Source organism: Carassius auratus, chromosome 26 (assembly GCF_003368295.1).
Source record: "Carassius auratus strain Wakin chromosome 26, ASM336829v1, whole genome shotgun sequence".
NCBI lineage: Eukaryota > Metazoa > Chordata > Actinopteri > Cypriniformes > Cyprinidae > Carassius > Carassius auratus.
This window is the reverse complement of record NC_039268.1, coordinates 15338884-15354537: the sequence shown is the minus strand read 5'-3', so window position 1 is coordinate 15354537 and position 15654 is coordinate 15338884. Positions and strand designations below refer to the sequence as shown.

The 15654-nt window shown below is 37.2% G+C and overlaps 1 protein-coding gene across 4 annotated transcripts in view; it reads right to left on the bottom strand.

Moving 5' to 3' along the window:
* Positions 1-1214: 1214 nt before the first annotated feature.
* Positions 1215-15654, bottom strand: part of cntln (centlein, centrosomal protein) — a 144168-nt gene continuing 129728 nt past the window's right edge. For all 4 annotated transcript variants that reach the window (XM_026204410.1, XM_026204408.1, XM_026204407.1 and 1 more), the window contains 6 exons: positions 15032-15158; positions 14664-14801; positions 14132-14317; positions 10263-10433; positions 9789-9863; positions 1215-1842 (listed from right to left, as the gene is read on the bottom strand). In XM_026204410.1, coding sequence (XP_026060195.1) covers positions 1732-1842; positions 9789-9863; positions 10263-10433; positions 14132-14317; positions 14664-14801; positions 15032-15158 — 808 coding nt within the window. In that variant the 3' untranslated portion in view covers positions 1215-1731. The remainder of the gene's footprint in view (positions 1843-9788; positions 9864-10262; positions 10434-14131; positions 14318-14663; positions 14802-15031; positions 15159-15654) is intronic.

Sequence of the window (15654 nt, the reverse complement as noted above, 5' to 3'; positions counted from 1 at the left end):
GTTAATTAAACCTCAGGGAGTTCTGTGCATTTGAATGTCACAGAAATAGCGGCTGCGTCAGGCGGATGGAGCGGGTACGCAAACATGTTGACTATGCAGTATGCATTAAGGCAGGAGACATCAAGTTCGTGCTAATTTGCGCACAGCTATTCCTGCGCAAGCCGGTCCTCTCTGTAGTTTTCCCAGCTGTAAGTTATTAATATTTGTCATTAGACACATTATGCTTGAGGACAGTGACTAGAAACCAGCACATTTATATGGGACAAATATTTACAATAGTATGCTCTCGAGTATTTGAAGAAGAAAGCATTCAAACTACATTAACGAATGGTAATTAACCACAAGGGCCCCCTGATCCAGGGTGGCAGATAAATTGGTCCCTGAGATGCTTAGGACAGTCTTGAGCTAATCCTTCATTACAAAAAGATAAATGCAAACGACATCATTAGCATAGAAATGATTCGATAAAACGTAGAATTCTAATGGTTAATTTTTGAACGGATGGCTTTACAAGGTTTCTAATTGTATGCAAAGGGGAAAAGAGTGAATAATGAAGAAAGTTAAATTATGTATAATCTAAAATATAAGGATGGTTTCTTACTACACAAGTTCTGCCAGATTTTTAATGAATCCAAACCAACATAAGAATGTGTCTTAAGATTTATGAGATTTAAATATATATATATATATATATATATATATATGTATATATATATATATATATATATATGAATTTAACATCGTTATTGGTGCAACTGAAATTTATGTAGAATTTATGCATAACGGTATTGACACCACCTCTAAGGCACCATAAGACTGTATATATTTTACATATTTATTATCTCCATCTACAAATATGCAACCAGAAAATGCAGTGTTCAAATGTGAACTGAATTACTAAAATATAGGAAAAATGGTCTGGTCTCAGTTATGGTGATGAACATATTGCATACAAGCAAATTAATGCAAACATTTTTGTCCTATATTTTTGTTCATATAAACCTCTTCATCAAGTGTATTCTCATAAAATGTTTGTAGTTGCTTCACAGCTCATTCAGTGACAAAATATAACTTCTAAATAATACACACTACCTACATCAAGTTTATATATTATTTAAAATTGTGCAATATTATTGATAATTGAAGACAAGGATGCATACAAAAACAAATGAGCTAAAATAGCTAAAAACAAAAAAAAAATAATCACCATAAAATCACACAAGAAAGAGACTTTATTTAATTGTTTAAATATATTCTTGCAAAATGTTGACTATGTTACTTCAGCCTTGATTTTGATTGACGTTTGTTTTGGCAACATAAACAGAGGTGTGAATTTACACTGACATGCTAATGTTTAAAATATGTGCAAGAAAAATACTATTCCACAATCATTTACATACAAGTAAAACATTAGATCAAATAAAGAAATAGTAATCTCTCCAACATTTGGTACTGTTTCTTTGCGATCTGTAAAATTAAGATAAAATACTTTTCGATTACTGTATCTTTTAACTACCAACCAGTCAGTGTTTTTTAAAGGCCTTTCATGAAAAGAAGAAGTGTATCACTTTTCCAAGAGTTTGGTGTGTGAGGCACAGGACTACACGAGGGTAAGAGCAGAAAACGGGTGGAGTACTGTGTAGACAAGGGGCTTCCGCTGCCATGCAGGGCACACTCCATCATACAGAAGTATTAGTCTCTTGCTCCCTCTCTGTCTTTTTTTTCCTCCGGTCAGGCGTTTTTGCTGACTGCAGCTGTAAGTGCAGCCAGTTCCTCTGTCAGCACTTTGCCCTCCTTCATCTTCACCAGCATGGCGTCCATCAGCAGGCCTGCAGAGGGGATCTAGGGAGAGAGAGAGAGGGGCAAAGAAAAGAAAAGCTGTCAAAAAGAAGAGAGGTTTTTTTTCCTTTGCCTTTTTTGACACCAGACAGCTTCTCGGGGGTGTCTTTGGCTTTGATGACGACTCGAACCTGTGATGGAACTCAAAGCTTCACTCTGATTAATTATGACAAGGAACAAATTCAAGGAACAGGTCACGAAGGCTTTTCTTATTTTGTGAAAATCTGAAACACATTTCCTCAAACAGTAAATGGGATTGTATTAAGGTTTGATTTGCTGCCACGCCACTCACGCCCTGCCACCACTCCTAGCTATGCAAGGAACGAGGAAGGGATGCTAAACCCGCAATCTCTGTGTCTGTTCTACGCTACAGCCAAGCATGGAGGCTGTGCTAACCTTTACTCTGACTTTATCTTTCTTCTTCCCCCCAAAACCTTCTCAAGGACTCCGTGGTAATTAGCACTGGGGATCAAAGGCCTGCATCATCCATAAATATTGAATTAAACTTTTCTAAAAGACACACAGTAACATGCATTTTTTATATTCTTCATTGAGCGACTTTGCAGAGAAAAATAAATGGTTTTAAATCCGGCAGAAGCCTGTGTGTCAGGCTGAAAAAGTGAGACGTGTAAACGCAAGTGCAAGAGAGATGCACCGCAAATGAAGAGGAAAGAAAGTCGGAGGGAGAAAAGTGTGCGTCTCATTAGGGAGAGAGGGAGCTGGGTTTTTCCCTGGGGCAGGTAGACTGAAGTAGAAGCCGGTCTCCGTGCTGACTTCATCAAAAGCCCGCTTGAGCAGTGCTAAACTTCAACTTCAGAGAAAATGGTTGCAGGGTTTATGGCACAGGAATGCAATATTATTTAATTACTCTTAAAAATGTGCCATTTTATTGCACATTGCAGAAATGCTACAGCATCTGATGCCACGCTAGCCTGGGAGGCCTTAGTCACATCTTGGCTGTGCTCGCTCAAACAGGCCCGCAGGGACAGCAGACTCCGTCATTATCATGTAACAGCTGCTTTAGCAGGTAATCTCCTCCCCTTGGACAGCCCTGGTGAGCTGTTCACTATTCAACAAAGCTCTCTTTTGGCCTGCGTTTTCATTAACACTCCCAGGAGTTGATTCGGAATCGACTGGCCTGGCCTGAGGAGAAGTGAAAAGAAAAAAAACCTTGCAACAATATGAAGGTGTTTTATAGTCCAATTAAGTGACGCTGGTTTCATAGAATGAGAAAGCGCCTGAGGCGAAGCTACAGGCACAGTCACAAGACTCTCTGAGCTTCATCCCGCAAAGACACACACCCACACCCACGGATACTCTCTCTAAATGGACTGATCAGGCCTCTTTTGTTATCAGTCTTAAGAGAAGCTTTCATGAGGACAATTTATGCATGAGCCAGGTGGAGATTTGCGTACAATCAGCGAGATGTTTCTGGATATCTACGCAAAGTGACACTGCAGTTTGGGTCAAATATCTGGAAAGCACTGTTGCTTCCTGTGCGAAAGAGATGCTAAAATCTGTTGGCAAACAGTTTTTCTGAAGCCACTTCCATACACCTTGATAAATTCTCCCCCATCTAGACCACCATGAAGTGTGGATGATTAATAAAAAAATGTAAATAAATAAAAAAGTATGGCATTCTATGGTCACGGAAGAATATAAAGCTTTCTGATCTTTGATCGCAAAATTAATTTGAAATCAAAATTATTGAACGTGGGAATAACAAAAAAAATAAATAAAAAATAATAATAATAATAATAAAAACAACAACTAAAACACCCAAGACCTACTAAAATCTGCATTTGATTAGAAGATAATGAATGTGTCACATGTGGGAAAACAAGAGATCAGGTAAGAAAATCAAGCGTAGCACCAATCTATTCTTCTGTGCCAGTAATTACCCACCCTGCAATGCCTCTTTTTCCATTCTCCCTTTCAAACCATTTGAGACCAATATGAAAGGGAATTGGGACACTTGGGGCTACAGATACTTGTTATTAAAACTCCTTTTTTTAAATTTTGTTTCTTACATCGTCAGGTCTATACAACCTGAGCTGGTAGATCTGACCTAAATACACTGTAGAATAAATATGGAGCACTCCCCAAGTCTTTGTTCCCTTTCTCTCTCATTAGGAACTGATGGAGGGGAGGGAGCAGAATGAGGATCAAACAATAGCATCAAGCTCAGAGCAGAGTGGTCTGTTGATGACGCTGTCATGTTAGGTTCACTGGTGCTTGACATCACCAGTACTGATGAATGCATATGGAGTGACGGTCATTAGGTGGAAGGAGAATGATGTTCAGTAGTCAACAAGAGGTTCCACAATCTCCAGTTTAAAAGTCTGTAGATATGTATCCTTGGTACTTTATTTTATTGTTGGTTTCAAATAGGTTTGAAAATGAAAATTACTCTAAAAATGTCATGTAGTTTAACTATAACATAAAAAGTATACATGTTATGGTTTAATGATTTTTAAAATGTATTTATTTACAAAAATCATTAATTGTTCATTCATGCATATCTGTTTTTTGGGGGAAAGTCAACCTACAGTATAACCTGCATTAACATGACTTTTTCTTTTCTACTCAATGTGATAGTTTGTAATATTAAATTCTTTTAATGAGGCTAATTATTTCATTATGATATAACATTTTTTTTTGGCCCCTAGTGTTGTAATTGTTTACTAAATCTAGAACTAAAGCAAAAAACTATTAAAATACATTTCAGTAATATAAATAAAGATGAAAGACAACAATGTAAATATCAGGATGAAAAACAGAAAAACTATAATGCATTAAAAATTCTATAAATGTATATACATACTAAAATAAAACTGATGCCCCCTACCAATATTAATTCAGCAATTAAAAACATTCTTGACATAGAAGAGGTGTAGCCAAGTCACCACGTTTATGTTTTCTAAATGATAATGCTAAACAAATTAAAGAATAATAATAAAAAAGTTTAAATAATGGGGGCTTGAAAATTTGTGCAAGGGAAATAAGCTGTTAAGTATTGGCTCCAATATAAAAAAGAAGAAGCTGACAAAGATTTCTGTGGGCTGCAGCTCTGCCAATTCCAGTCACTGCTTTAATTGCCGCAGCAATTAAATTAAGTTTACATAGTGCCACATTCCTTCAGCATGAAGCCCATATATATGTCAAAGAATGTGGAAAATCTCAGTGTAAGTGTCCTCGGTGTAAGCCTAACAGAACAGAAATAATACAGCCGGAATTACAGATTTCCAATCCAAATTCTGCTGGTCATGAATCAATACGAGAATGGAGGGGGGGTCCACGACTTCTGAAATGACTCTGTGCTGTCGGGCCGAGATGAATGTGGTTGATAAATGACTAGAGGCAGGGTGGCTCAGGTCATTAGCTTTAACAGTTATTTCCATCTCTTCATAAAGGCTGTGGTGTTATAATTTACCTCTAGTCAATAATTAGGAATCCACAAATAAACGCAAGCAATTAAATGTCTACTGCTACTGGGCGAAGAGGGTCCCTGGGCTAGATGAGGGTTTGCGGGTGGACACTCAGGATAGGATGGGTTGTTCACGGCCTGACACGTTAAGCCGCAGGGAGCACTGTGGACTAAATGCTTATAGGTTGGTGATGTTATTCCCAGGTTGTGACCCTCAAGTGAGGAAGTGTTGTTGTCTCATTAAGAGAGAAGGGAATGAGTTTAGAGGTGCTTGGAGCACGTTGTGTCAAGTAAAGGGGAAATAAAAAGCGAGATATCCAAAGAGAGAGAGATATGTTCATTAATGTTATCTGAGGCTAGCAAAGCGGAAACACTCCTTGGCAAAGGCAACAGATCAGAAGCAACAGCCCGTAAGCTTTTGTGTGATTTCCTTTCCTGCACGACTCAGACAGGCAGATAAAATGACATGAGAGTGAAAGGCACCTCTTCAAAATGCGCTCACCGAGTCCCAACATTATTCTGACATGCATGAGCTTGTTACGTTGACATGTGGCACTGGAGTGATGGCTGTGGTATTGACAGGGCCACAGCAGTAATAGGAAGTCATCACAGTAGTTCCGCCATTAGTGGCTGACAGTGACAGCTCCCGCTATACACAGAGACTGACAGGCGAGAGAAAAGACCTCGCTTAGGTATCTCGCACACACGCACAAAACCCCATATTACCAATCCTGATTTTCCACAAAAAAGGCCATAGTGCTGACACATAACACCCATGGAACTTCACATACATCAGTGGTTTTGCAGTATCGTGTAAAGATCAAACAACCTAGGCTCATTGAAAAAATATGCCTCTACCTACATTTTTACTCCAAATTACCAAAATGACCTGTACGTATAAAATGAACACAAGAGAGCATTAAAAGACCAGCAATTAATATTCATATTCACATAATCTGTGATAACGGGGAGACTATTGATTAATTCATGCTTATTTTTGTGCAGTTTTTTGCACAATACTAAGCTATAGTACACAATACTCAGTCCCTCCAGAAAAATGAAGATTTCTTTTGTGATTGTTTCAGGTAAAAATCCTTGATTTTGCGGCACGTTTTCTTAAAAAATGTTTTTGCAATTTTATGCAATGAAATTGTGTGAACTTGCAAAAAAACTGCGGTTTGATGAAAAAGAGAAAAAAAGGTGATTCCCCAACACCTTTTTCTCACTAGGCTACTACCTTAATGTAAAGAGTAATTTCTTATTACTTCCTATGATAAGCGAGCATACTAAATCACAGAATATTTAAGTTGCAATCTCTTACTGCAACGTAAATTATTTTACATACTACTAATATAATTACAACTGTAAGTTTTTGGTACTGTTCTGTAACAAAGAAGTGCAATCTTACAACTGTAAAGTTGCATCAACTTCTGAATGAAACTACAACAGCGTTAGCCTAGTGAGAAAGAGGTGTTGGGGGAATCACCTTTTTTTCTCTATTTCATCAAACCGCAGTTTTCGCAAGTTCTCGCAATATCATTTGGCTCCACTGTCATGTAAACAAATCGGGAAACTGCTTCGCGCTTATTTTTGTTGGCAAATAAGAATGATTTGCGCACTTGAAGATTCACCCTGGTTTCACCGCGGAGTTTGCAAATCACGTCACGTAATTACGTCACTTCATAAGGTTCCCATGGCAATAGGGGGAAAATGGCGCTTTACTTGTGTGAAGTAAACGCAACATTTTTCAACTTTCTGCTAATATATATGTGAGTTTTTTGCAATGAAAAATGAAATCATGCTAGCCCCGCATATTTTGCTTTCTGAATTTTTCTGCAATTTTCGACAATTTATGCGGCAAAAGAGCGGCGTATTTGAAAAATGCGACCCCGCATAAATATGTGGCCTTTGGCTGATTATGCATTAAATCAGGCGATCGCATAATCGCGTTTTTCTGGAGGGACTGAATACTAGGACATCAAAATGCTATTTACCATAGGGCGTGACTTGTAAACCAATAAATAAACAAACATACATTTTTACATTTCATTGCACAATGGTAAACTTCCCCATAGCTCACCTGGTCCAGCATTACACTATCAGTAAGGAGCGCTCGGGTAGGACTCCCTTGAAACAGGGCTCAAAGACTTGTAGAAGCAAGCTAATATGGTTGTTTCAGCAACTGTGTTAAAGTCGGTTGCGTTTTGAGGATTAACCTTTTATTGTCACTTAGCAGGGATTTCTTTTCTGAACTGATGTGTACGAGAATAAACATAAACTAAATGCTGCCAGAATCACATTCTTATATTTTAGCTGAACATTTTAGTGCCCCTTTTCTGCACATATTCAATTCAAAAGTGTCATGAAATGTGCAACCCACAAAGTAATATCAATCTGCAGCAATGCCGCCACAGGCGTGTTTTTACAATGAGCTTGGGATGTGATCAAAACATGCAAGTACAACATAAACAAATTGCAACATTGACCCAGTGGTCTGTTTCTTCTCCCCCCCCCCCGAAAAGAGAACATAAAAAGGCTCACCTGCCAATAAACTCGCTTGATCACTAGTCAGAGGAAGAGTCACCCTCCCTGTGGAGCGCGTTAGGAGACGGAGGTTATAAAAAAACAGGATGAGCATGTTGAAAGAAAGGAAAACTAACTCGCGGGTCACAATGTCGGTGTCAGCGCACCTCCTTGGGGACTTAGCCTGGTTTCAGTCTTGTCATACAGCGAGCAGTTGTGTCGGCTGAGTCGAGAAAACGTCGATAGCAACTTGCCTGTGAAGAGTCTCCTGCGGGCCGCTGCTCTGTTTGTGTGTATGTGTATGTGTATGTATGTGAGTGTGTCAATAGCAGCCTGCTGGTGGAGAGTCTCTAGTGGAGCTTGGCTCAATCTCTCTGCATCGACAGACCTGCCAGATCAATACTTGGCCCACCACTAACAAGCTGCTTCGGGGTCTCACGGCCCAGCAGAGGAAGCAAGAGACAGGGAGAGAGAAAAAGGCGGCGAGAAAGAGACTGAGCTGCCTGATGGCAGTCTTCAGAGTCCTCTAAAGTGTCCAGCGGCGAGAGGCAGAGATGTGCAGACCGGGTATAGACAGGTCACAGAGGTCAAAGGTCAACACCACTAGCAATGTAGTGACCCGTCAGAGCCTGTGAATCATACTAGATGCACGTTTCAGGCTGACAGCCAAACACACACACGGAGGATAAATAAAAATACTTTAATGATCTCCTAGATATTACTGCTAAGAGATTTAATTTTATTCATAACAAATAATCACTGCATGTGAAAATAAGCTAAAGTTTGGAATTTGGAGTAACTCATGTGCTAATTCAGTCAATCTTAATATGTATAACATGAACATTTGGCGTGAACAAGATTTTGAATTTGGAAAAAATGGTTTCTTATTGAGGCTTTTCACACCGGGAGCTACGTTTTTTCTGCGTGTTGATTTTATTAATTTTTTTTCACTAGCGATGAAGCACACCGACCAGAAAGATTTGAGCTCTGGTTAATGTCTTTGGAGTTCCTGCAAATACACATATCAGAACATTTGGTGGTGCTCAAGCACTAAAAACTGGACAATGGAGCAGCAGCCTTCACACTCCATTCACGTTAAGCCTAAGCTTGAAAATTTCTCTAAATAAAATGTTTACAGTTCGCTTTACACTATAGCATAAAGTACAATTAGCCAATGGTTTGAATAAAATATTACTCAAACTCCCCATCAATATTCTTTTGTCTGTATTTTTCTATATAATTACACATTGAATTACTCCAACATTCTTTCACCACAATTTTATTTGTTGACTTTGCATGAATTACCTTTTTAATAAATAACATTAAGGAAAGATTAAAATCATTTAAAATAATTAATTATTATTAATACTTATTGTAGTTAATGCTTACAGTTCTGGGTGTGAACTGAGTTTAATAATCTATTTGCATAATACATTATTATATATTTGCATTGTACATAAGAAATTGGACAGAGGTAAATTTCCGCAACATTCTTCTCACTTGCCAATTTGTTTTTAGAATTGTGTATATATATATATATATATATATATATATATATATAAACATATTATGCAATTATTATTTACTTATTGACATCATTAATGGACCAATGTTTTTGCTGCTGACCTTTAATGATTAAATTATTTACTTTAGCTAAACATTACACGTTACATCTGTTTATTAAAAAAAAAAAAAAATGATAGTCCTGAGCTACTCATGCTTCTGTTCTTCAGCTGACAAATGCGTACACATCGCACCATCTGTTGTATCGTGATTTTGCTTTCTGTTCAGCCTGACAAATATAGACCAGTGAATAGACCATTCATCTGCGATTTGTTTCGCTTTTTAATGGTGTGAAAGGGCCTTAAAAGATTAAAGTGTTCATTTTAAAATCTGCAGGATATGTTTGAAAAAGGTGAATTACACTAAAAGCACCACATTAACAAAATTATGAATACTGAAGAAAAAAAAAAAGTATGAATTGCCGATTAAATCAAACCTGCTGCTGAAGGATGTGTTGTACATGTTCAGCCCAATCTGTGTCTGGCCCACGACCCACAAACGCCTCCTCACACTGCAAATCACAAAACATGGCCGGAAATGCCGTTAAAAGCCACGAAGACTAAAGTTAAGCTTCTTTTGTGTGGGTGTGTAAGAGCGCCATGGTGTCACTGGAAGACCCCAAAAGTGGTTTAGCTTATACATGTAGAAATTATATATATATTTATATACACACACATGCACACGCACACACACATATATAAACGAAATAAAAATAAAGCACAATAAACGTACAATTTTGGCAGTTCTAATCAGAATATTCACACGTACTTATGATGCCAAACAAATGTTTGATTGTCAGTAATAATAATGATAATACAACTTGAGTGCTTGTTTGAGATTTATTTTTCCATTTGTAATTCCCATGTTATTCTGTAGATATACAGTAAGTTTTGTTATCCACAATACTTACTTCATCTGTGTCCAGCATGTTCACCAGGTCTGTTTCCGTCATGTTGAGGATAGATGCTGCTTTTACTAGTGAGCATTTAGACATTCTGTTTCCTTCTCTTTCACTCTTTTTCTTCCTTGTCAAACGGGCTTTAATATCCTGCACATCCTGTGCCAATTGATTAGCAAGTGCCTTATCAATAAAAAGAAAAAGAAAAAAAATACATATGCATAAAAGACATTTTCTGTAATAGTACAATATAGGTATAATAGATATAAAGGTATAATGAATGTGGTGTGTTCAAGAACTCAATGATAGGGATGCTTTTATTGGCCGAATGCTCCGTGACTTTTGACGCACTACGATTTTGAAGGCTCCCGTGTTGATTTGGAAAGGAATTGCACAGAGATGCCAAGCTCTTAAAAACACACACATTTGATTTATTCAATTTTTTTTTGTATGGCACATATTATATGAGACATTCTCAGAAGAGTGTAAATAATGAGGAGACGAGAGGCTCTTAAAATGGCAGTGGGGAACGGTGGATCTTATTCTTTGTTGCGTCCGTTGAGGGCAAAACTAAATGGGAGATGTTGCTAAATACTGAGAGACAATTAAATGTTAAAGCTGCCACTGTACATGAGAAAGTCAATAAAGTCAGCTCCCCTTTGTTTCATTTTCAGCTTATTGATCGTAGCAATAATCTCTTGTATCATTTCCCATAAGCCTTGTGAAAACCTGACCTTGGAATGGACAGTCTGTGTGTGTGTGATTCCTTCATGGTCCTGCTTAACTCACAGAAGTATAAGTGAGAGCAATCACACGCGGTTGATCAGAGCACAGTTCTTTGGGGCATGCTCCATTTCCCACATCTCCCCATCACTGTTATTTGTTTCATAAAGCCTTCATCATAAATACTTCAAATGGATCTTCATTGTATTTCAGGGGATGCTATTGGATTACATAAAGGCTAGTCTTGCGTCCTCTTGTTCACACACTGCGAATGTGCACCGATGCCATTAAAAACTAAAGCAATTTAACTAGCAAATGTCTGTCAGTTGTGAACTCTAAAAACAATAATCTATGTTCATTTGGGTGTGGGGGGTATTAGGTGTACTTCAAAGTAGAGGTGACTTAACATACTGCAATAATACGTAAATGTGCAGTTTGCTGCCAAGAAGAACAACAACAAAAAGCTATTTTAAGAGACTCATTGACCTTGACATTGAGGGTGCTCATTTCAGCTTTTTTCTCTGATATTTTAACAAAGCATCTCCACTGCATAGTTTATATATGTATATGTAAGAAAGAACTGTACATTGCACAAAATGTGCTTTTACAATTTTCTTTTATTCACTGTCCACCCAGAACAAATAATACAAAAGAAAGAAGAATAACAGAATAAAACTATAATGATAATAATAATAAAATACACCTCAAATATATATATATTTTTTAAATGACGATAGCATAGACAACAGCTGGGAAATTAAAACCCATGCCCATATACATGGGTTTTATATTTCAACTTACAATTTTAGTTTGGAGGGAGAGTTGTACCTTTTTTAAAATAGAAATTAATTGTGTTTGATTCCAAGGCATGGTTTTTAGTTAATATTTTATTTTCTCAAATTTCAAAAACAGCATTACAATTCGCAATGGAACTGTTGGGGGTTTGCTTTAATTTCTAGTCAAGCTGTATTCTTCTCTGCCAAAACACTTACAAAAGCATTTAGGTTTTTTTGGACATGACCATCTTCACCTTCATTTTCTTACTAAATGCAAAAATTTTCTATATTCTCTAATAAGAATTTCATCCTTTAAGTTATTATTATTTTTTATGACATCTGGACAGTTAAAATATTAAAATCAATTTTGATTCAGAAATTAATAAAATGTTTATTATGGAAGAGGTCTATTCAACAGATTAAAAAAAGAAAAGAACGTTATGTCATTAAGTTATACAATTAATAATTAAATATAAAATGTATTAAACTTATTTTCTACTGAACTCCTGTGAGCAGGGGTAAACACACTATACATCTGTCTTAAGGTTGAAATATGTTCTACAAATGCCATGTCAATTAATATTATGCAGCAATACGCTGAGAGTTCTTTACATAATCATTGTTAGAGGTCCACAACGTGAGAAAATTTCTGTGAAATTTAGATAAATTGGTCAATGTGAACTTTCACTTCGCTTTTGCTTTACATTTACATGCACTACATAAACATTATTAAACCTGCAACATTCAAAATTCAACAGAGGGATGCCCAGCTCATCAACAAACTGTCAAAAGTGCATATGACTTTATTTAAAGCTTAATAGATATTCACTGTCACTAGTCAAAGGGTAGATTCAATTGACCTAAGCCCAGCGCGCAGAAAAATCCGGAAAGAGATTAAGTGAATTTATCACATACTCTGCACAGCTCCCCTGGCCGCTTCTTGAGAGCCAGCTGAGCTGCAGGATAGTGTGATGGGGGCCAAGAGGAGAAGGGTTCTTACCCACAATCACCGTATAGCCACTGTGCCAATTTAGCAGAGGAAAAGGATTAGAGAAGCAGAGGAGAAAAATTCCTCTTTAAATGACTTACCTGCATTAAACCACGCTGGATTGTATTAGAAGATAAACTGCTAAGGAAATAACTGAAAAAATAAATTAGACTTTATCTTAAATCTTTTGTGACATTTGGCATTTTTCACTCTCAACACCACTTGAATGGGGAAAGTAAATGTTTACCATCAGCACAAGTAAACGCTGGATAGGGCTGTTCTAATGAGATGTCTTAATGACTTCATGTTAAACTAATCTAGCACGCTGTCTTAAAGATGACTTTATTACTGCAACAAGCATTTAATGCAATTTGAAATATTCCTCCAGTTTAAATGCATGAAATCATTCCTATTGCACCTGCACTATAATACACTACATGCTATCAATTACTCGTGGCCACAGATATTTGCATAATTCAAACAAAGCTCTTCGGTGGATCCCCAAAAGGCATTATAATCATCCCAAAAGATCCGCCTTGAAGCTTCCTGACAGAATGGCATGTTCAAAGCTCATCAATCCATGACAGGGGGATGTAGGCCAGAGAGCTGGGCCGTCTACGGGGACCATCATTAACACACTAGCAGGAATCAGCTACAGGTTAACTATGTTGACTATACGAAACCACAGGCTACAAAAACATGCTGGATTTTGATGACGGATCTTTGCAAAAGAATTTTAGAATCAAATCCATTTTTTTTTTCACTCTAGGGCCTGCGTATCGATCATACCTTGCATCTAACACCCCGTTTACACATTCTGTTTCAGGTGATCTGATCACAAGCGGAGTGTGGTAAATAAATGTGTTGTGATCTAATCGCTGAAACCACATTCATAGATAAAAAAAAAATGCAAATGACCTTGTTGCATTTGCAATGTAAACACTAGTCTGTCCTGACAGGGCATCAGCAGCCACCTACACACACGTCAATCAACCGCCATTTAAATTTTTTTACTGGTTACGTATTTGTAAGCTTTTTTTTTTAAATAACTGATAATGTAAATATAAATATGCAAAGTATGTAATTCTTCAGATTGCCTGATATCAACTTTTTTCAACACACAACTTCTTGAAAAAACAAACAAACATTTTCATATTCTTTTTAAATCAATTCATTTTTTTTCCTTCATCATACTCTAACATATATGATCTATTTAGAAACAAATACTGCCTTTTGATTCAATCACATGTGATCGTAGGAGAGATATTTTAGACGCTTTAATTCCAGGTGTAAACAGTAATATATTTCAGCTCACTGGATTGATCAAGACTTAAATAAACACCAAGTGTAAATGGCCTAAAACGAAAACAAAGACAAACTCAATGTTCAGATACCTCAATAAAGGTGTGGAACTGGTGCAGCTGGGACTCGGCGAGAGTGAGCTTTCTCTGCAGTGTTTCCAGTGCCTGAGAGCTCTGCTCGGCCAAACCATGCATCTGTTTAGACGCAGTCTGCTCCAGCTCAGCCATGGCCTGATCGCGCTCGCTTATGCGCACCTGGAGGACGGCCACTCGCTGCTCCTGGGGATGTGTAAACAGAAATCAGAAATCCCACTAAAATAAACACTTAAAATAACTTCTAACAATTTCATGAATTAGGACATTACATTACAAAATAGATAACAGATGTATATAATAGATATCTAGTAAAATAACAATGAACCCACAGATCAATAGCAGAAGATTAAATGAAAAGTATGGCATTGGGGCCAAACATCAAATGAGACTAATGGTAATTAGGTGATTCATAAAAAAAAGAAAGAAAGACAGAAACGTGCAATACAGTGCAGGATAAGCAACAGTAAAAAATATAAACATTAAAACAGAAAAAATATAACATTAAAAATTACTGAGTGATGAATACAACCTTTTTCTGAAGCTCTTCTTTGAGTTTTTGGCTGGTTGTCTCATGCTGTTTTTTTTCTGCAGTGGCAACTGTCAATCTTCTCTTTAGAGAGTCGACAAGGGCTTTCCGGTTAGTTGACTCATCAGTGAGAGATTTCATCTAAAAAAGAAAAGCAATTGTTATTAAATAAGAGTGGGGTCGCTGAGACCAAAAATTCAATTACTTCAATATTTTTAAACAGACAGAGAAATGTGGAAGCCTAGGAAGTTCAGACTCTGAACTCTGGATGAGTGACACAATCAATAACGGTAGAGAGAATAATTAATTCCAGGTTCCTCCAAGGCTGTTGCCATGGTTAGTACAGTATCTGTTGTTTGAGCAGGACCTACTTTCTTCTCCAAGTCTTCAGTCACTGCTCTATGGCTCCTTTCGGAGTCCTGGCAAATCTTTAGTCTGCACCTAAGATCCTCCACCAGCTGCCTTTTCATCGTCACATCCCTCTCTAAAACACCAACCCTGTATGCAAGCATATGCACATAAACATCATTTTTTTATTTCAAGAACATACAATTTTTTGTTTTATTTAATTTTTTTTTATGTGGATACGCTCGCTTTAAAAATTAACAAATGGAAATTAATAATTAAACACAGAGAAAAAATAAATAAAATGCCAGCAGTATTGTAACCAGATTCCTACTAAATAGTTTAAACATCTACACATTTCTGACATATAAAAGTGTTGGAATATGTTAACATCTGAGGGCTTTTTTATGGACTGCCTCCTTGACCAGAGCTCCTGTAATGATGAGTAAAGGTCTTTTAAATAAATATCCTCAAATTCCAGAGAGAGAGAGTGCCTGAAGCAAATGCACTGAATAAATGTGAGAGCTTCTTATTGGAGTGACATTAAATTAAATAAGACTGGGTGGCCTGGGGAAATGGAGTCAGGTTACCCAACAGCCATTAATGAGAAAACCCATATTGACCCCGCTATAGAGTGGACGAAGCGTTT